This window comes from Amblyraja radiata, chromosome 46, assembly GCF_010909765.2.
Source record: "Amblyraja radiata isolate CabotCenter1 chromosome 46, sAmbRad1.1.pri, whole genome shotgun sequence".
Taxonomy (NCBI): Eukaryota; Metazoa; Chordata; class Chondrichthyes; order Rajiformes; family Rajidae; genus Amblyraja; species Amblyraja radiata.
In genome coordinates, this window is record NC_046001.1 from 822,703 (window position 1) to 844,538 (window position 21,836).

Here is a 21,836-nt window from a genome sequence, read left to right on the forward strand (position 1 = left end):
ATGGGATGCAATGATCTGACCCCGGGCATCCCATTCTCACTTTCTCTTTCATCCTATTGTCCTGACTGGAGCATGTTGTTCCAGTCTCCAAGATGTTTCCCCCTCTCACTATTTTATATCACATAGATACAGTGCCCTCCATAATGTTTGGGACAAAGATCCATCATTTATTTATTTGCCTCTGTACTCCACAATTTCAGACTTGTAATAGAAAAAAATCACATGTGGTTAAAGTGCACATTGTCAGATTTTAATAAAGGCCATTTTTATACATTTTGGTTTCACCATGTAGAAATTACAGCAGTGTTTATACATAGCCCCCCCCATTTCAGGGCACCATAATGTTTGGGACACAGCATTGTCATGTAAATGAAAGTAGTCATGTTTAGCATTTTGTTGCATATCCTTTGCATGCAACGACTGCTTGAAGTCTGTGATTCATGGACATCACCAGTTGCTGGGTGTCTTCTCTGGTGATGCTCTGCCAGGCCTGTATTGGAGTCATCTTTAGCTTGTGCTTGTTTTGGGAGCTAGTCCCCTTCAGTTTTCTCTTCAGCATATAAAAGGCATGCTCAATTGGGTACAGATTGGGTGATTGACTTGGCCACTCAAGAATTGACTATTTTTTAGCTTTGAATAACTCCTTTGTTGCTTTAGCAGTATGTTTGGGACCATTGTCTTGCTGTAGAATGAACCGCCGGCCAATGAGTTTTGAGGCATGTGTTTGAACTTGGTGAACCAAAATGTTTAAAAATATCCTTTATAAATTCTCTCTCTCTCTCTCTCTCCCCCCTCTTCTCTCTCAATCTCTTTCCCCTCTCTCTCTCTCTCTCCCCTCTCTCTCTCTCCCCCTCTTTCTCACTCTATCTCTCTCTTCCCCCCCCTCTCTCTCTCTGTCTCTCTCTGTCTCTGTGTCTCTCTCTCCCTCTCCCTCTCCCTCTGTCTCTCTCTCCGTCTGCCTCTCTCTCTCTCTCTCTCTCTCCCTCCTATTGAGGTGGTGCCATGCTCCCGGAAACACCAGTGCATTTACTGCGTTGGCAGCAGAAGCAGGTGATTGAGGTGAATGATGCAAGTGCTGTGAGTGGAGCCGTCATTCAGCGACACTGCTCCAATGTGGTGGCATTCTCGGCTCCAACAATGTCAGCCTTTATCTCCGCTCAATTGCGCAACGAAGAAGGCTGGCGGGCACTTTAGCCTCGAGTGCTGAATGTGAAACTTGCCGAGTAATCTGTCAACACGAAGCCTTCCATTACCGTATCAATGCAAATGTAATTGATGGTACAAAATCCACTTGTTAACTGTGTGTGCTGTTGTCGACAGTCTTTCCCTCGACATGCTCTCTCCTCCTTCACTCTTCCTTGCTCAGCTGCTCTGTATTGCTGAGAGCTTGAAGCCGTGAGGAAGATGTGGCCAGTTGCTGCTTGTCTGCACCCCAGGTTGCACAGGTTATGGTCGTCAACTCTGGGTGTGTGTATTGTTGACTGTTTCATCACCGTTTGCCATACGCACTGCCCTATTCACAGGCCCATTGCCCTTCATTGAAATGGCTATTTACTACAGGGCTAAACCCCAACACTGTCCTTGCTTGATTAGCAGCAAGTAAGCCATGGCCTTGTGTTATTCAAGGGCTGTGCACTGTAGATCAATCACTATTGCTGATTTGATCCATGTCTGGTTTTGCTATGTAGGACCCGATCCCTAATCCACGTCGGATTTCCACCATGCCATCCTGTGGAATGTTATGCCCCTGTCCCACTTAAGAAACCCGAACGGAAACCTCTGGAGACTTTGCGCCCCACCCAAGGCTTCCGTGCGGTTCCCGGAGGTTGCAGGCGGTTGCCGGAGGTTGCAGGTAGTGGAAGCAGGTGGGGAGACTGACAAAAACCTCCGGGAACCGCACGGAAACCTTGGGTGGGGCGCAAAGTCTCCAGAGGTTTCCGTTCAGGTTTCCTAAGTGGGACAGGGGCGTAAGCGATCACACTTTCAATTTTGAGCTAGACTTTGAGCCTCCAGTACCTGTCGTTATGGTCTCTGTATGTATTCTGATTAAAGTACTTATTATGAAGTTCTATGACTTTACACATGGTGTCAGATGTGGGAAGTGGTTCCATGAAGCAACATCTTTGCTCTGATATTTTATAACTGGGCGGGTTCCAGGCTTTCTTTGGCCGAATATGTTTTTTTAATTAAAAATCTGGCATGTGGTTCCGACTGGTGAAGCATATGTGTGAAAAATTTATTTCATCCTTTTGACCATGGGATAGGAATAAAAATAAAATCAAACTTCCGTTGCCCCTCAAATAACTCCTCTTTTTATTTCTTCTCCACTCAGTTTTCCATTGTGTAGCAGCCAATTTGGGGCTGTTCTTAATAACAAGGTTGAAATGGGAATGGTTGGGAAGCCGGGGAATGTGGAGAGGATTGCGTTCGAGAGTATTTTTATCCTCATGGGCCTGTCCCACTTAGGCTAATTTTAGGCGACTGCCGGCGGCTGTCGTAGTCATAGCAGGTCACCGAAAAAACCGGCTACTGGACCCCCCCTTCGACATAAAATTTGAAATAGCCATAGAAACATCGAAAATAAGTGCAGGAGGAGGCCATTCAGGCCTTTGAGCCAGCACCGCCATTCATTGTGATCAGGCTGATCGTCCCCAATCAATAACCCGTGCCTGCCTTCTCCCCATATCCCTTGACTCCACCAGCCCCTAGAGCTCTATCTAACTCTCTCTTAAATCCATCCAGTGACTTGGCCTCCACTGCCCTCTGTGGCAGGGAATTCCACAAATTCACAACTCTCTGGGTGGAACAGTTTCTCCTCATCTCAGTCTTTAATGACCTCCCCTTTATTCTAAGACATAAAGCATCTATGGAGCGAAGGAATAGGTGACGTTTCGGGTCGAGACCCGGAAGGGTCTCGACCCGAAACGTTGCCTAATCCTTCGAGGAGAAGGGTCTCGACCCGAAACGTCGCCTATTCCACTACCTCTGTGGCAGGGAATTCCACAAATTCACAACTCTCTGGGTGGAACAGTTTCTCCTCATCTCAGTCTTTAAAGACCTCCCCTATATTCTAAGATATAAAGCATCTATGGAGCCAAGGAATAGGTGACGTTTCGGGTCGAGGCCCGGAAGGGTCTCGACCCGAAACGTCGCCTAATCCTTCGAGGAGAAGGGTCTCGACCCGAAACGTCGCCTATTCCACTACCTCTGTGGCAGGGAATTCCATAAATTCACAACTCTCTGGGTGAAAACGTTTTTTTCTCACCTCAGTCTTAAATGACCTCCCCTTTATTCTAAGACTGTGTGTGGCCCCTGGTTCTGGACTCGCCCAACATTGCGAACATTTTTCCTGCATCTAGCTTGTCCAGTCCTTTTATAATGTTATAGGTTTCAATAAGATCTCCCCTCGTCCTTCTAAACTCCAGTGAGTACAAGCCTAGACATACTGGTCATTACTTTTAACAACAAAAACTCAAAGTCAGCACTGCTGACAACCTACGTCAGCTGGTGGCAACCTACGACAGGATCTACCTCAGGAGAAGTCAAGCTACGCTCATTGGCGCCAAACCCACTGTCGCTGAAAAATGTTCAACGTGTTGAAAATCCAACGGCGACCAGAAAGACGCTACGACTCTTTGGGCGACTGAGGAGACGACTCACGACAGATGGCACAATGGGCTAAGTGTTCGGCTGGCAACCGGAAGGTAGCCGGTTCGAATCCCGCTTGGAGTGCATACTGTCGTTGTGTCCTTGGGCAAGACACTTCACCCACCTTTGCCTGTGTGTGAATGTGTGTGAGTGATTGGTGGTGGTCGGAGGGGCCGTAGGCGCAGATTGGCAGCCACGCTTCCGTCAGTCTGCCCCAGGGCAGCTGTGGCTACAGAAGTAGCTTACCACCACCGAGTGTGACTGAGGAGAGAATGAATAATGCGATGTAAAGCGCCTTGAGTATTAGAAAGGCGCTATATAAATCCCATCCATTATTATTATTATTATACAGGCGACCATGTGGCACCTGAAAAAATTGCCTAAGTGGGACAGGCCCATGAGTAACGTTTCAGCAGTAGCAATGTTGCACAACTGTGGGCTAAAATAGAGCGATTTGAGGTTGAATGAATAGAATTATGCTGTACACATTTTCAAGTATATCGAGCCAAGGTATCTGAGATTAATTGTGGTGTCCTCATTGCGAAACCCGAGATAGCAAAACCAGTTCCGTGCTGTGTACTGATGCCAAATTAGGGCACATTGCTGTCCCCACTAAACCAATGATCAATGCTGTACCAATGTCGCAACCAGCGAGTGCCCGGTCCTGTCGGAGTGATCCACTACCTGCTACAGTAACTTGCATGAGCTATCAAAAAGCTTTACAGTCAACAGGGGCGGTACTTTTGGAAATGTAGCCACTGTCCAAAACAATGTTGCCTATTTCCTTCGCTCCATAGATGCTGCTGCACCCGCTGAGTTTCTCCAGCATTTTTATCTACCTTCGATTTTTCCAGCATCTGCAGTTCCTTCTTAAACATCTTTAAACGGATAGTGTGTACGCTACGCAGGAATCACCTTGATGAGCGGCTTATTGTCAGATTCTGGGCTTGTTCGAGGGCAATATAACGGAAAGTCCTCGTCCTCAACTCGATATTGAAAGTGGATGAGGTCCCCAATGTCCTTCTGTTGACTTCCGGGCTCAAGATGGAGCTCACAGTGACATTATAACCACAATAAAGGCATGGGTTTGCACATGTAATGTAGGCAGAAGAGAATTGGCAAACAGAGTGAGTCAGTTGTATGATCATCTTCAATTGCATTATGTGATGTGTTCCTAATGAAGTGGGTGCAATGACATAGAGGTTACACTACTTGTATCCGTTAATATTCTTGGTTAACAAACATGCCAGATTTATAGTTAGCAAGTGACCAAGCATCAGTTGTCATTTTGCAGCCAAACTTTGACTAGTCTGTGTGTGCAGCTACGCCAGTGTTAGCAATGCAGCATGGAAACAGGCCCTTTGGCCCAACGGATCCATGCTGATCACTGATCATCCTTTCACCAAGTTCTGTTTTGTCCCAACTGATCCCACTTTCTCATCCACTCCCGACACACTAGGGGGCAATTTACAGAGGGCCGATTATCCTACAAGCCCTGCACGTCTTTGGGACGCGGGAGGAGACTGGCGCCATCAGTGGTCACGGAGAACTGCGCCACTGTGCTCCCCAGACCTAACCAGACGTACAGGGGCGGCAGTGTAGCGCAGCTGTAGAGTTGCTGCCTCACAGCGCCAGATAGATAGATAGATAGATATAATTTATTGCCACACAACCAGGGCTGGTGGAAATTTGGGTTGTCAGCAGCAGTACAATAATAAAGAACCCACAATAAAACTGTAACACAAACATCCACCACAGCATTCATCACTGTGGTGGAAGGCACAACAATTTGGCCAGTCCTCCTCCATTTCCCCCCCGTGTACAGGACCAGAGTCCAGTCAGTCCAGGATCGGCTCTTCCTCACCGGAGACCGCGGCTTTAGATTGTTGTAGGCCGCAGGCCGGCGGTCGACATTTAAAGTCCCCGCCGCAGCCAGAAGCACCGTAGACTGCAGGGCCGGCGGTCGAAGCTCCCCTCCAGGGGTGATGGTAAGTCCATGCCGGCCCCGCGGTAGAAGTTGGCCGCGGGCCGGCAGTGATGGCTTCTTCTTCCCCCGGGTCCCCGACGTGAGATCCCGGGCTGTAGACGCCGCACCAGCTGGAGCTCTGCAGACCGCGGCTTCAGGCTGCCGGCTGCCCCGGGCCAGCGAAACGGAGCGCTCCCCTCCAGCGAGGGCTCGCCCGCTCCACGCCGAGAGTCCACGCTGCGCCCACCGCTGAAGCCCCGGGCGCGTCTCCATGGAAATGGCCGCGTCGATCCTTGATGTTAGGCCACGGGGGAGGCGACCTGGAAAAAGTCGCCTCTCCATGCAGGAGGCGCCCGAAGCGGTTTCCCCCCACACCACCCCCCACACAAAACACACGAAGAAACACAAAATACACACTTTAAAACATACTAAAAAAAAAAAAAAAAAAAGCTGGAAAAACTGACGCGCTGCTGACATGGCTGCACACAGAGGAGTGCCCCCTACACACTGACTACGGGTGCTGTATGTATGGTTTACATCGCATTATTCATTCACTCCTCAGTCACACTCGGTGGTGGTAAGCTACTTCTGTAGCCACAGCTGCCCTGGGGCAGACTGACGGAAGCGTGGCTGCCAATCTGCGCCTACGGCCCCTCCGACCACCACCAGTCACTCACACACATTCACACACATTCACACACAGGCAAAGGTGGGTGAGTGTCTTGCCCAAGGACACAACGACAGTATGCACTCCAAGCGGGATTCGAACCGGCTACCTTCCGGTTGCCAGCCGAACACTTAGCCCATTGTGCCATCTGTCGTGAGTCGTCTCCTCAGTCGCCCAAAGAGTCGTAGCGTCTTTCTGGTCGCCGTTGGATTTTCAACACGTTGAACATTTTTCGGCGACAGTGGGTTTGGCGCCAATGAGCGTAGCTTGACTTCTCCTGAGGTAGATCCTGTCGTAGGTTGCCACCAGCTGACGTAGGTTGTCAACAGTGCTGACTTTGAGTTTTTGTTGTTAAAAGTAATGACCAGTATGTCTAGGCTTGTACTCACTGGAGTTTAGAAGGACGAGGGGAGATCTTATTGAAACATATAACATTATAAAAGGACTGGGCAAGCTAGATGCAGGAAAAATGTTCGCAATGTTGGGCGAGTCCAGAACCATACATTCTTCCTGTGACCGCGTGGGTTTTCTCCGGGTGCTCTGGTTTCTTCCCACATTCCAAAGACATGCAGGTTTGTAGGTTAATTGGCTTCTGTGAAAATGGTAAATTGTCCCTAGTGTGTAGGATATTGCTAGTGTATGGAGTGACCGCTGGTCGATGTTGGGTAGAAGGGCCTGTATCCATGCTAGATCTCAAAAGTCTAAAAGTCTACATTCTAACCTGACATGAAAAGACAATATCTGCAGATTTGGGCATGGGACCAGATCTCAAAATTAGGCCTAGTGTCTCTTCGCCCACCCCAAGTATCCACTTAATATCTTGTGAACTTTAAGTGGGACTATACCTTGACCTTCTGAATTCCAGGGAATATTAAATCCTGGGTACACAAAAAAGCTGGAGAAACTCAGCGGGCGCAGCAGCATCTATGGAGCGAAGGAAATAGGTACCGTTTTGGGCCGAAACCCTTATGGGTTTCGGCCCAAAACGTTGCCTATTTCCCAAGGGATTCGGCCCGAAAGGTTGCCTATTTTCTTCAGAGTTTCGTCCCGAAACGTTGCCTATTTCCTTCAGAGTTTCGTCCCGAAACGTTGCCTATTTCCTTCAGAGTTTCGTCACGAAACGTTGCCCATTTCCTTCGCTCCATAGATGCTGCTGCACCCGCTGAGTTTCTCCAGCTTTTTTGTGCACCTTCGATTTTCCAGCATCTGCAGTTCCTTCTTAAACAATATTAAATCCTGTTCTGGATCCATCCAGCTCGAGCCTTAACTGGTCTGATCTTGGCCTCCTCTGCACTTTCTTCCCAGATTCCCATCGTTCACGATTGCCCTCAATTTTCGAAGTCTATTGAGCTCAGCCGTGGTTACGTAATTACTTGGCCTCCCTCCGTGGGTCCGTGGATGGGCCTCTGGTTCTGAGACTGTTTCCCCCCCCCCCTCCTTCCTGATCTCCTCGCCATTCATCCTGTCCAGTGCTGTGATCATTTTGCTCCGTCATGGTTGGTGGCTCGCTCCTCAAGATGGCAGTGCGGAGCTCGCTGCTATTCCACCTTGGTCCCAATAAGAACCATCTTCACTGCGAGCAAATGCCCTCCGGCGACGTACAGGCAGATTTATGTTTGAAATCGTACATCTGTTGTGCTTCTCGTTAACTGCTCCCATGGTGAATTCCTACGCCTTCGCTTGTAATAGCAACTCCCCGTGCAAACTTGCCAGGTTGTGACTGGATGTCCCGGCCGTGTTCTCTGCTGCAGAGTGAAGGGTAGATTCACTCACAATGAGGGCAAATGGTTTACTATCTAAAAGTTAACAAGCACCATGAATATGGGACAAGTCAGTCTATTCAGCCATTCATTTAGCTTATGAAACATAAAATTGTCACCACTATGTATGGGTTATTGATTTTTACACAAAAGGAAACTATTCAACCGCTAGAGCAATCTCATTGGGTCCACTCCCCCTTATTCCCTACTGCCTGCATGTGTACACTCGCCTCCCGTCCCTTTTATTCCCCCCCCCCCCCTTTCACTCCCTCCCACCTACATCTCTCCCTCGACATTTCACTCCCTATCTGGCGCCATTTTGTCTCCTTTTGACCTCAACCCTTTCTCACTTACTCCCCTGGTCTGCCAATCAAATCCCTTCCCCTGTATCCACCTATCACTCGCTAGTCTGTGTCCCGCCCACACATCTCTTCCAGCTTCCTCCCCTCGACTACAATCAGTCTGAAGAAGGGTCCCAACTCGAAATGTCGCATGTCTATTCCCTCCACAGATGCTGCCTGACCCGCTGAGATCCTCCAGCACTTTGTGCTTTGCTCAAGGTTCCAGCATCTGCACTTCATTGTGTCTCGAGCCCTGTAACCTATTCTCTCTCACATGCCATTCACTCCATAAGGACTAATTAATGATATCCAAATAATGCTAATAGAAACAAGGACCTGCAGATGCTGGTTTACAAAATATAAGACACAGAGAGCTGGAGTAACTCAGCGGGTCAGGCAGCATCTGTGGAGAACATGGATAGGTGACGTTTCACAGAGTGCTGGAGTAACTCAGCGGGTCAGGCAGCATCTGTGGAGAACATGGATAGGTGACGTTTCACAGAGTGCTGGAGTAACTCAGCGGGTCAGGCAGCATCTGTGGAGAACATGGATAGGTGACGTTTCACAGAGTGCTGGAGTAACTCAGCGGGTCAGGCAGCATCTGTGGAGAACATGGATAGGTGACGTTTCACAGAGTGCTGGAGTAACTCAGCGGGTCAGGCAGCATCTGTGGAGAACATGGATAGGTGACGTTTCACAGAGTGCTGGAGTAACACAGCGGGTCAGGCATCATCTGTGGAGAACATGGATAGGTGACGTTTCACAGAGTGCTGGAGTAACTCAGCGGGTCAGGCATCATCTGTGGAGAACATGGATAGGTGACGTTTCACAGAGTGCTGGAGTAACTCAGCGGGTCAGGCAGCATCTGTGGAGAACATGGATAGGTGACGTTTCACAGAGTGCTGGAGTAACTCAGCGGGTCAGGCAGCATCTGTGGAGAACATGGATAGGTGACGTTTCACAGAGTGCTGGAGTAACTCAGCGGGTCAGGCAGTGTCTGGAGAATGCGGATCAGTGATGTTTCGGGTCGAGACCCTTTGGGTTGACCCTTCTTCAGATCTATCTGATGAAGGGTCTCGACTGTAAATGTCAGCGATCCATGTGCCAAATCCCTGTGCCCTGTTGCCTTGCCCTAGACTCCCCAAACAGTGAGATCAGCGTTACCAGTTCTACCTCATATAGAAATGTATATCAAGCCATGAATACAGTCAGAGCGTCATGTGTAGCTCTGGGCCCCACACAATGGGAACAATGCTCAGGCAATAAAGAGAGCACAGCACAGATTCGTTGCCTGCTATCTGATACCAGGAAATACAAATAAGACAAAAGACTTGGCCTAATTGGAATCGCATCACAATCGATAGAGATGTTCAAAATTAGGAAAGCACGAGACTAAGTGGGACCCTATGGGTCCCGGTCACACGGGAGACCTGGTCCTGCAACGCAACCCGTTCCTCAACGCAATATTCCACCACACCCGTTCCCCCAATGCAACCCGCCCCCCCCCCAATGCAATATTGCACCACTCACGCATAGCCCCCAACTCCCTCCCTCTATAACTCCTCTCCCCTCCCTATCCCCCTCCAAATCGTAGCGCGATCGCGTACCGTTTTTGCGCAAATAGAAAAACCCTGCAAACCGGAAGAGCACAAGATCAGAGTTTTAGATATGTATAGATATTGTGAGTCACACTTGGTCTAGAATGGCAAGAATAAGATTAAATGGAAATGATTTGGGATAGAGGGCATGGGAAGCCTTTTTCACCCAGTACTGAGACAGTGCTTGAGTTAGCGATTGAAGCAGAGACTAACAGCAGCAGTGGAGTGAGACGTTGAAGGGATGGGAATAAAGGGATATGGAAACAGGGCAGCACATGGGACTAGGATACAGCTCTTGTGCAGAATAAACATCAACACAGGTTCGTTGGGTTGAGCAGTAGCTTTCCATCTTGCAATATCTGCAAAATGTTCGCGGGGAAAATAAATATATCAAAGATTAACGATAGAATCAAATGAAAACAGTGGTCGAAATGACATCTTCCATGATTCACCCACTCACAAATCCTGCTTTGACTAATAACTTTATTCGAAGGTGGCTCCATTTCTGCAATATTAATATTGAAAATAAAAATAGTTAATTCCTTGCCACTTAATTTAGACTATAGAAATGCACCGTGGAAACAGGCCCTTCAGCCCACCAAATCCGTGCCAGCCAGCGATCACTCCATACGATAGACAATAGACAATAGATGCAGGAGTAGAGGCCATTCGGCCCTTCGAGCCAGCACCGCCATTCAATGTGATCACGGCTGATCATCCCCAATCAGTACCCCGTTCCTGCCTTCTCCCCATATCCCCTGACTCCGCTATTTTTCAGAGCCCTATCTAGCTCTCTCTTGAAAGCATCCAGAGAACCGGCCTCCACCGCCCTCTGAGGCAGAGAATTCCACAGACTCACCACTCTCTGTGAGAAAAAGTGTTTCCTCGTCTACGTTCTAAACTGAGTTTTTGTCCGTTTTTGTCCACCAGTTGGGTGTTTATGCTGAGTTAAAGGCTTCATTCATACTGAACAGGAACGAGAATGGCAGTGTTTTTTTTTTTTTTTGAACTAGGGGCAGCTTGGGGAATGGGGCAGAGGGGGAGGAGACCAGTTTTTTTTAAAACAGCCTCCTGCCCCCTCCTCCTGTGCCCATTTGGGCTGTCCAGAAGGGAATCTGAAAATGCTGTTTACATTTTTTTTTAAATAATTATCCTCCATGCATGTGAAGACTTGCTTGTTGCAACTTCTGTAGCTCAGTCGGTGCCTGTTAGGTGCAGGATCAAAGCTGAGATAGCATACCTAGTGTTGTTCTGCAGTAAGAGTTGGACTTTGGATAGACTTGGAAGTCAGCCAGTTCTTTCTTCTCCCAAACTGATCTCCGTGGACTGTTTTTCAGTGAGTAAGCTAGTCCCAGGGGAGCCGGAGATTTGGTGGGGGGGGGGGGGGGGGGGGGGGGGGGGTGAGGTGAATGCTGAGAGAATGGAGCAGCTGGGCTTGTACACTCTGGAGTTTAGAAGGATGAGAGGGGATCTCATTGAAACATATAAGATTATTAAGCGTTTGGACACGCTAGAGGCAGGAAACATATTCCCGATGTTGGGGGAGTCCAGAACCAGGGGCCACAGTTTAAGAATAAGGAGTGAGCCATTTAGAACGGAGACGAGGGGAACACTTTTTCTCACAGAGTTACTCCAGCACTCTGTGAAACGTCACCTATCCATGTTCTCCACAGATGCTGCCTGACCCGCTGAGTTACTCCAGCACTCTGTGAAACGTCACCTATCCATGTTCTCCACAGATGCTGCCTGACCCGCTGAGTTACTCCAGCACTCTATGGAACGTCACCTATCCATGTTCTCCACAGATGCTGCCTGACCCGCTGAGTTACTCCAGCACTCTGTGAAACGTCACCTATCCATGTTCTCCACAGATGCTGCCTGACCCGCTGAGTTACTCCAGCACTCTGTGAAACGTCACCTATCCATGTTCTCCACAGATGCTGCCTGACCCGCTGAGTTACTCCAGCACTCTGTGAAACGTCACCTATCCATGTTCTCCACAGATGCTGCATTTTTTGTCTATATTTGGATCTTAGCTGAGAACAAAGAAATCTGATCTTACTGAAGTGAGCCTGATGAGGAGATGATGCCTGTGGCGTTGGGAACCTGGTGTCACAGTCTCCAAAATAAAGGGGCTGTCTATTGAGGAAGAGTCGCAAAGATATTTCTTCAGCTAGAGTGTAATAAATGTCTGAAATTCTCCACCCAAGAACACTGTGGAGTCTCGGTCACTGAATTGATACATTTTTAGATAGTAAGGAAATCAAATAATATGGGATTAATGCAGGAAGATGAGCCTTGATCTTTTTGAATGGTGGAGTGGACATGAAGAAGGGCTGAATGGCCTTCTCTTGCTATTATAAGAACATAGAAATCTAGAACAATTTAGCAAGCCCTTTAGCTCGCTGTGTTTGTGACAACTCTGATGCCAAATTAAACTGAGCCCATCTGCCTGCATGTGAACCCTATCCCTCTGATCCCTTCTTGCCAGGAGCTAATTGTCGTTAGGGGTGAGAACCAAAGATAGGGGCAAGAGAGGAATGGTCTTGGAAATGTCAGAGATGTGTATTATAAACAGGATGCTTGAAGCTTGGCAGGCGGTGGAAGATATGTCGGGACAAGTCTAGACTTATTTCAAACTGGAAGAAGTACCTTGAACTTAATCACGCAATGTACAATTGCAGTGACTGGCAAATGAGAGGGAATGCTCCGATTTGACTGGGAATTCAAAGTTGTGAAATTGCCTCTGTTCTCTGTGTTTTGGTTTGGGATGTCAGCTTGGTTCATTTTGGAGCGCTGGGTTTTTGGTGGGGTTGGGCTGTGGGTTATGTGGGTCACGCCATGATGTGTGTGCATGACCTGAAATGCTATGCCAACACTTGGCGAGCACTATGCTTCAGATCAACGGTTACATCCCCCCTCCCACAGCCACCGAGAACAGGTTCTTCATTCAATTGCCATGTGATTGGATGTAATATAGAACCACAAAATGTCGAATTGGGCCATTAGGCCATTACTGAGATGAGAAAATCATTTTTTTACACAGAGAGTGGTGAATCTGTGGAATTCTCTGCCACAGAAGGTAGTTGAGGCCAGTTCATTGGCTATATTTAAGAGGGAGTTAGATGTGGCCCTTGTGGCTAAAGGGATCAGGGGGTATGGAGAGAAGGCAGGGATGGGATACTGAGTTGGATGATCGTATTGAATGGCGAATGGTGCAGGCTCGAAGGGCCGAATGGCCTACTCCTGCACCTATTGTCTATGTTTCTATTCAACCCCTCTTGTCCTCACCGATGCAAGCATGGCTTTCTCTACTTCTTTTTGGGATATATCCAGAACAAACATTGTTTATTACCTTTGATAGAAGTCAGTTCCTTCTAATAGAATTGCAGTTTAGTTTGTTAGATAACTCCTTTAGAGGCATAAGGTTATAAAGCACTTCCGGAAGCAAGCTCTTTGGCCCAACTCGTTGATGCTGACCAAGATGTCAACCTGAGCTAGACCCATTTGCCCACCCCCTACCCATATCCCTCTAAACGTTTCCTATTCATGTACCTGTCCAAATATCTTTTAAACAACGGCAACTCCCTTTAAATCTTTCCCATATCGTTGATAAATCAATGTACTTTAGTTTTAACTTCTTCTAGTCTGGGTAAAACTGTGACCATTCACGTTATCTACACCCCTCATGATTTTATCTATATACTATTAACAGTCTCATCTTGTATATATGTATGTGTGTGTGCGTTTGTATGTGTTTTTGTATCTTCGCCAAAACGCTACACGGTGGTGCTCATATTTTTACATATTCTGACTCGCATTTCCCTCCCCCATGCAGTAATCAGGTTCACTTAAGATTTCATCCAATATTTCACAAGTTATTGACAATTAAAGTTTATTAAAAAAAAGGCAAAAAACGGTTCTCACACACAGCCTTTTTCCAGGACTTTCCACTGATGATGTCACAATGCCACTCACAGTGCACCAATCACAATGGGCTCTCAAGCTGCCGAGTGCCCCAATGACATCACAATGGGATGTTGCCAACGGTAACCACAGCTTCTCACAGACAGCCTTTTACCAGGAGCTTCCAGTGATGATAATCACAGTGGGCTTTCAAGCTGCCGAGTGTCTCTAGGGCACAGACCCACCCTATTGCCTTCCCCAATTTAGGAATTTGGTCAGTGATGGAGACTGGGATGTAAAGACACCCAATTAGAAGTGTTTGATAATGCCCTTCATAAAAAGATTAAAATTAGGCCTGATTATAGATGGGACTAGGGTTAAATTGGCATAGGTTGCTCAGATTTCAGGAAATAAAGAATAAGAATAAATGGGTCATTGTCAGAATGGTGCGCTGTAACTAGCTAAATGCCTTGGGGATCGGTGCTATTTACAGCCTACATCAATCACACAGATAAATAGTTAGATTGTAATGCATCCGAGTTTGTGACATTGCAAAGCTGGTGGGAAAGTAAACTCGGATGAGGATTCAAGGATGCTGCAAGGGATGGGTTGGTTATGTGAGGAGGCAGAGAGAGGGAAATGCTCCCCGGACATCGCCAAGTCTCCGCTCACTCCGGGTGTTGTTGCCGCTTCACTGCCACACACTCTCACACACAGCCTAACACACACCCTTACACACACACTGGCACGCACAAGGCTTAAAGGGATATGGGCCAAATGTGGATGAATGGGACTAGTTTAGATGGGGGCATCTTGATCTGCATGGACAAATTGGGATGAAGGGCCTGTTTCCATGCTGTAAGACTTTGACACACTGTAGAAAGGGTGCAATTGCTCTGGAGAGGATCCAGGGGCAATTTATGAACATATTGGCAGGGCTGGAATTTATTTTTCACTTTGAAGAAATAGTTGATTACTGGGATTGTATTCTCTGCAGCAACGGAGATGAAGAAAAGGCATCGTTAAGGTGAATAATATTATGAGAATAGGACCTGTTTCGCTCAACAAAGTGTAGGAAGGAACTGCAGATGGTGGTTTAAACTGAAGATAAACTGAAGATAAACTGAAGATAGAATAACTCAGCAGGACAGGCAGCATCTCTGGAGAGAAGGAACGGGTGATGTTTCGGGTCGAGACCGTCAGACTGAAGAGGTTGAAAACCAGGAATAAAACACAATGACTGGAGAGGTGTGTTATCCAACTAAGGGCAGAAATCAGAATCATGTGTTCATCTTTATTGACGTGACACCATAATAAATATATTGCAGAAAATAAAATTTAATGGGGTGGCGCAGCGGTAGAGTTGTTGCCTTGCAGCACCACAGGCCCAGATTTGATCCTGACTACGGGTGCTGTCTGCACAGTATTTGTACCTTCTTCTTATGACCACATGGTTTTCTCTGGATATTCCGGTTTCTCCCACATCCGAAAGAAGTGCAGGTTTGTAGGTTAATTGGCTTCTGTAAATTGTCCCTGACGTGTAGGATACAACTGGTGTATGGTAGATTGCTGGTCGGTGTGGACTTGGTGGGCCGAAGGGCCTTTTTCCATATATATGTTTTACATATATATCTTAATTTCATTGAACCATATACGATTGAATATGTGGCATTATTTTTGTTTTGTTTCTATAGTCAAAGGGTAAGGTTGATTGATTTATTTGTGCAGAACAGTGATGGAAGTCTGACTCCTCTTGCCTTGTTTCTATGTTTTTGTTTCTCTTATATATAAGCATAACAGCATGAATTATAATCTGATTTCCATACATGAATACACTAAGGTCATTCATGTGCTGCACCTGTTGATCAGAGCCTGGCTCTACAGTGGAATGTAATTAGGAATGTAATTTAGCCTAACCTTATTCATACTTAATCCAATTTAAAGCATAAATGTTGCATTCAAGTGTAAGTTAAAAGACTCGCTACAGTATGCACCAGATTGCACAATTTCAAGCTGAAAAATGCAAAAGCTCCCTACCCCCCCCCCCACACCCTCTCCCCCTCGGTTGCTCCGCTCCCTCACTCTTAAATCTCACCCAATGTTGGCAGCCCAATATTCGACCAATTCTGTCAACTGTGTGCCCTGATAGACTGGAACCAACCCCAGAGGTTAAAGTGACAGCATCATTATTTAAGCCAACCCACCTCGAAAGTTTATCCAGCCTGTTCGAATCCAATCTGAACTTTCCTACCTACCACCCCCCACACACCACATTCTCCTCATTTCCTTCAACCCAGGAAGGTTGTTTGGATAGGAATGTAAGGACTGTCTCAAATTGGTTGACCACACAACTTGTATTTCGTGTAAATCAATATTGAATTTGAATGGCTGTGACTCAGGCTAATGCCAGGGATTTGATAATTGACAGGTTCGTTCCAGGCATTCTTGCGTTTTCAAGGCTGGTGCTGTATTGTCAATAATTTAAATAGATACAATTGTGGATTTGTGCAACCCTCTGTGGCCGACTGCTGACACATTTGATGGATGCATTTATTTATAAATCTCATTGAAATGAATGTGCAGGTCCGTACACACGCAGTAGCTCAGCTGGTGAGAGTGTTTATCCCGAATGACCCATGACCTGGGCATGCGCAGTTGTAATACCGAACTCTCTTATTGGGATTGGGTATTTCTTCTTCTCAATCTGAATTAGCCAACCTCTGATTTTGAAACGGTGGCAGTGAAGCTCAGCGAATGAACCTATTGGAAAAATGAGATGGATGGATTCCCGGAGAATTAGCGGGTGTGGGGGTGGTGCAGGAAGGTAAAGGTGAAATCGAAGGCCAGCCTGACTGTGGTGGGGTTGGCTGTGGGCTGAATGGCCCGTCAGAAATAATGCACCAGGTCTGATTGATTCTCCAAGGTGGCCTGTTAGTATAACTTTGTTCTCTGTAGTAACTCCATGTTTAATGTAATTTTGACCATAGTATTTTGAAAAAGGACAGATATATGGATAGGAAGCATTTAGAGAGATATCGCCTAATACTGGGGCGAACCCAGAATGCTAACTTGGTCGGCATGGTGGTCTGAAGAACCTGTTTCTGTGCTGTATAGCTCTATGATTCTATGACTCGGAGTGGCTGTGGTATTTGGGATGACGTTTGTGTCGAATAAATCCCAAACCCTTGTAGGAGGAGGGAAGGCTCTTGGAATTGCATGGCTTCCATAAAAGGGAAGAAATAAGCTGCAGATGCTTGTCAGTGACGGTTGGCAAAGCCATTCACCAACAAGGGTAGCCATGCATTCAGGCAAAGACAGGTCAGTTCATGTGACAAGGGGACACCAGCTATCATTGAGCAGTGATGTGACACGCTGTAAAGGGTCTATACTTGGACAGAGACTTGCAGAGAGACTTCTGCAGAAGAGCAGAACCTTGGTTGGCATCATTCCCAGAATTGCTGTCATCCATCAGGAGCACCGTCCCACAACAGGAATGTTGCAGTCGGACCTTTTACTGCTGCCAACATGTTGATGCTTTGCTGCTACTTGAAGTCTGTTATAAATATAGATCAGTTTGATTTTTAAAATACGCACGTTTAGTCGTGCCTGACTCGACAGGCCTGAACCCAGCTTGTACTTTAACCACGTGGCATCTAGTTTTGGTGAATGCTGGAGAGGTTGCCTTTGTGGACTGGTTTGGAGTAATGGGGGGTGGGGGAAAGGCAGAGGGGAATGTTTTACCCAGTAGAATGACATGCAAATGCAAGAATAGTTATAAATGTGCTCTTTTTTTAAAAAAAAAAATTTTTTAATCAAAAATATTTATTCAAATATTAAAATAGTATTGACACTACAATAAAACAAAACACCACCATAATACAAGACGAACAAATATGCTCAGCAACTGCTAAACAATTATATTGCAATCCTTGTCAAGGATACATTCAACCCCCCTCGGTGCCCAGCGGTCCCGGAACTCCCTCAGGGTGCCCGCAGACAGGGCGTATTCCCTTTCCATCCGCACCCGGGCACGGACGTACACCCGGGCACGGACGTAATAAATGTGCTCTTAGGACGACAGATGGCACAATGGGCTAAGTGTTCGGCTGGCAACCGGAAGGTAGCTGGTTCGAATCCCGCTTGGAGTGCATACTGTCGTTGTGTCCTTGGGCAAGACACTTCACCCACCTTTGCCTGTGTGTGTCCTTGGGCAAGACACTTCACCCACCTTTGCCTGTGTGTGTGGATGTAATTATGTGAAGCACTTTGGGGTCAATGCAAGTTGACTAAAAATGTGCTATATAAATAAAGACATTTAATTTAATTTAATTTTATTGAAACAGCTAAGATTCTGTGGACAAGGTGGATGTTGATATAGACCTGACGGACATTGTTTCAGAATTCGACATCTTTCATTTTGATAGAGATGAGGACGAATTTCTTCTCCCAGCGGGTGATGAATCTTGGAATTCTCTACCCCTAAGAGTTGTGGAAACAGAGTTATTGAAGATATTGAAGGCTGAGATGGACGTTTTTAGATCCAAGGTTTATGCGAAACATGTAGGAAAGTTGAGCTGAGGCCAATGCGCAGCCTTGCTTCATTGGAGTGGTGGAGCAGGCTAAAGATGCCGACTGGCCTACTCCTGCTCCTATTTCGCCTGTCATTATGTTACGATGGTATGGGTGCCAATAGATATTTTATGAAGGAGTTGACAGGCAGCTGAGGGAAGAAGATATTGGACAATATCCTTTAAGACCGAGATGAGAAAAACATTTTTCACCGTATCACCGCTGTTTGAAGTCGGCCAACTTCGTGAAGCCAGCTTACTTCAGGATAATGTTTGAAGGATTTGAAGTGCAGTGTGGGATAGAATTCTGGGTGTGTATGCTAACCACGGACACAGACAGTGTACAAATCTTGCATTCTGTATAGTATTTATTAAATGGCGTTCAATAAATCTCTGGAACTCTCTGCCACAGAAGGTAGTTGAGGCCACAGTTCATTGGCTATATTTAAGAGGGAGTGAGATGTGGCCCTTGTGGCTAAAGGGATCAGGGGGTATGGAGAGAAGGCAGGTACAGGATACTGAGTTGGATGAACAGCCATGATCATATTGAATGGCGGTGCAGGCTCGAAGGGCCAAATGGCCTCTACTCCTGCACCTATTTTCTATGTATCTAATATAAAGGGTTTAAAATGCCTTTAGTGAAGTGGTATCAAATCCATCAAATTATGAAAATGTACATTCACCATACTTAAACGAAAAGAGCTTGCCCAATAATGCTGGGTTGCCAATTGACTGGATACAATTTTGACTTTTGCAATAAATTTCGACAGCTATATGGTTAGAAAGGATTTATTGGGATATGGGCCAAATGCAGGCAAATGGGATTAACTCAGAATGCCAATTTGGTCAGCATGTCCAGGTTATGACTGCTTGCTGAGAGCACACTGGGTTTGTTGAGCAGGATACCAGTTGAATCTGGTTACCTCCGAACCAGTCACATTTTTGTTTGTGGTGTTAATGAGACGGTCCTGAATTATCTTCCTGTGTTTGCATTCTTGTCCAACCCAGCGTCGAGCAGGGAGTTGGGAATACCACCAAGTCCAACCCTTCGAAAAGGCACCGAGACCGTCTTAACGTGGAGTTTGACAATCTGCTGAGCCTGCTTCCAACCACTGAGGATGTCGCTGGAAGGATGGACAAACTGTCCGTACTGCGTCTCAGCGTCAGCTGCCTCCGACTTAAAAGGTTCTTTGAAGGTAAGGGCTTTGGACATATTGTCTGAATATACTGTGTGCTGATGCCCAAAGTGGTCTGTTACTACCTTCCGTAAAGTCGTAGAGCATTTTCCGCATACAAGCAGGCCATTCAATCCATCGTGCATGTCAAGAAAGTGCTGCCCAGCCCAATCCCCAATCCTACCTCCAGCACTGAGACCTTGGGGCCGCTGGTCACGCCTCTTCAAGTATGCATTTAACACTTGATTAGCATTTCACCCAGAGAGTTGTGAATCTGTGGAATTCTCTGCCACAGAAGGCAGTGGAGGCCAATTCACTGGATGTTTTCAAGAGAGAGTTAGATTTAGCTCTTCGGGCTAATGGAATCAAGGGATATGGGGAGAAAGCAGGAACGTGGTACTGATTGTGGATGATCAGCCTTAATCATATTGAATGGCGGTGCTGGCTCAAAGGGCCGAATGGCCTACTCCTGCACCTATTGTCTATTGTCTGTTATATAGTTTCACTTGACGATCCCTCCGACATATCATTCCTTCATACGGTTGTGATTGTTTCTTTAACCATTACTTTCTCCTGTATTACTTTCTTAGTTGCTCCATCATTTTGTGTCTATCTTCGGTTTAAACCAGCATCTGCAGTTCCTTCCCACACATATCGCCCTATCCTTTTTTTTTAAACCCTCTATGCCATTGGGAAACCCTATCACTGAAAGCATTAAAGTTTGAGACATAGAACGTGCAGCACAGCACAGCCCTTTGGCCCACAATGTCTGTGCCGAACTGGCGAACATGATGCTAAGCTAAACTAATCTCACTTGCCTACAGATGATTCATGTCCGTCCATTCTCTGCATCTCCACGTGCCCATGTAAACGGCTACTATCGTTTCTGCCTCCATCGTGACCCTTGACAACGTGCTCTAAGCATCCACCACTCTCTGTGTTTAAATAAAACCTTGCCCCTTTCGCCTTCAAGCTGTGCCCTCTAGTCTTTGACATCTCCACCCTGGGGAAACAAATTCTGACTGTCTACCCTATTTATGCCTATCATAATTTTAAATACGTCGATCAGGTCTCCCCTCAACATCTGATGCTTCAAATAAAGCAATCCACGTCTAGAACTCATCAACCAAAGTCACAACACTTGCTATTTATGCACCAATTTCTTTAAAATTTAGGTTTCTTCTCTCTCCTGCACAATCTTTATTTGGAGAGTTGGAGGAATAATGAGTAATGTGATCATTTGTGTGTGGCGTTCATTTGTTAGGGATATTTTAACCTCTTAGATATCAGCTCAGAGAATGTGGGTTCATTTTCCAGATCACTGTTGTACTGTCTAGATAGGATATGGAGAGGATGTTTCCACTAGTGGGAGAGTCTAGGACCAGAGGGCACAGCCTTGGAATAAATGGATGTACCTTTAGAAAGGAGATGGGGAGCTGTTTCTTCAGTCAGAGGGTGGTGAATCTGTGGAGTTCATTGCCACAGACGGCTGTGGAGGCCACAAGTCAGTGGGAATTTTTAAGGCGGAGATTGACAGAGTCTTGATTAGAACGGGTGTCAGGGATTACAAAGAGAAGGCAGGAGAATGGAGTTGAGAGGAAAAGATAGATCAGCCATGATTGAATGGTGGAGAAGACTTGATGGGCCGAATGGCCTAATTCTACTACAATATATGAGCTAAAGTCTGTAGAACAGGAGCTAATTTACACAACAAGATCTTATAAATTGTATTTGAAACATTGATCAGATAAGCAAGGTTCCAGTGTTGGACGTGAATGCAGGCCCTTCCGGATTGCGAGCCGAGAATGCTATCTCATTGTCGTGACCGATGCTGATCAACATGGTGGGTGGCCTGCTAAATGAGAGCTTGTTACTAAAGATGTAAACCCCGTGTTAAATGATCAGGTAAAAGCAGTAAAGGGCTAGGGTTCCACCTTCAGGAACAACAGAGGTCACGGATCTCTGCCTAGGAACAGCTAATCTTGTAGAGAGTGTACCTGGAGCATTGGTCCAAGCTCCTCTGAAGCGTCATGATCATAGCTTAGAATAACCAGGGGTTAACATGGAAATAAAGGGCCCTGGAAATATCAGAATTTCATTAAAAAGTCCAGAATTTTCCCCTAAAAAAAAGAATTCCATTCCATTTCCCCGAATTTAAACCGCTTTCAGGTTTGTGACTTGGGCCTAGCGTGAGGCCTCCACTTTCT

The 21,836-nt window shown here is 46.5% G+C and overlaps 1 protein-coding gene across 1 annotated transcript in view; it reads left to right on the forward strand.

Moving 5' to 3' along the window:
• The first annotated feature begins 1,002 nt into the window (after nucleotides 1–1,002).
• The window catches only part of LOC116968744 (aryl hydrocarbon receptor-like), a 51,100-nt gene continuing 30,266 nt past the window's right edge, over nucleotides 1,003–21,836 (forward strand). The window contains exons 1-2 of the mRNA XM_033015552.1: nucleotides 1,003–1,177; nucleotides 19,417–19,650. Of these exons, the coding sequence (XP_032871443.1) occupies nucleotides 1,003–1,177; nucleotides 19,417–19,650 (409 nt within the window). The remainder of the gene's footprint in view (nucleotides 1,178–19,416; nucleotides 19,651–21,836) is intronic.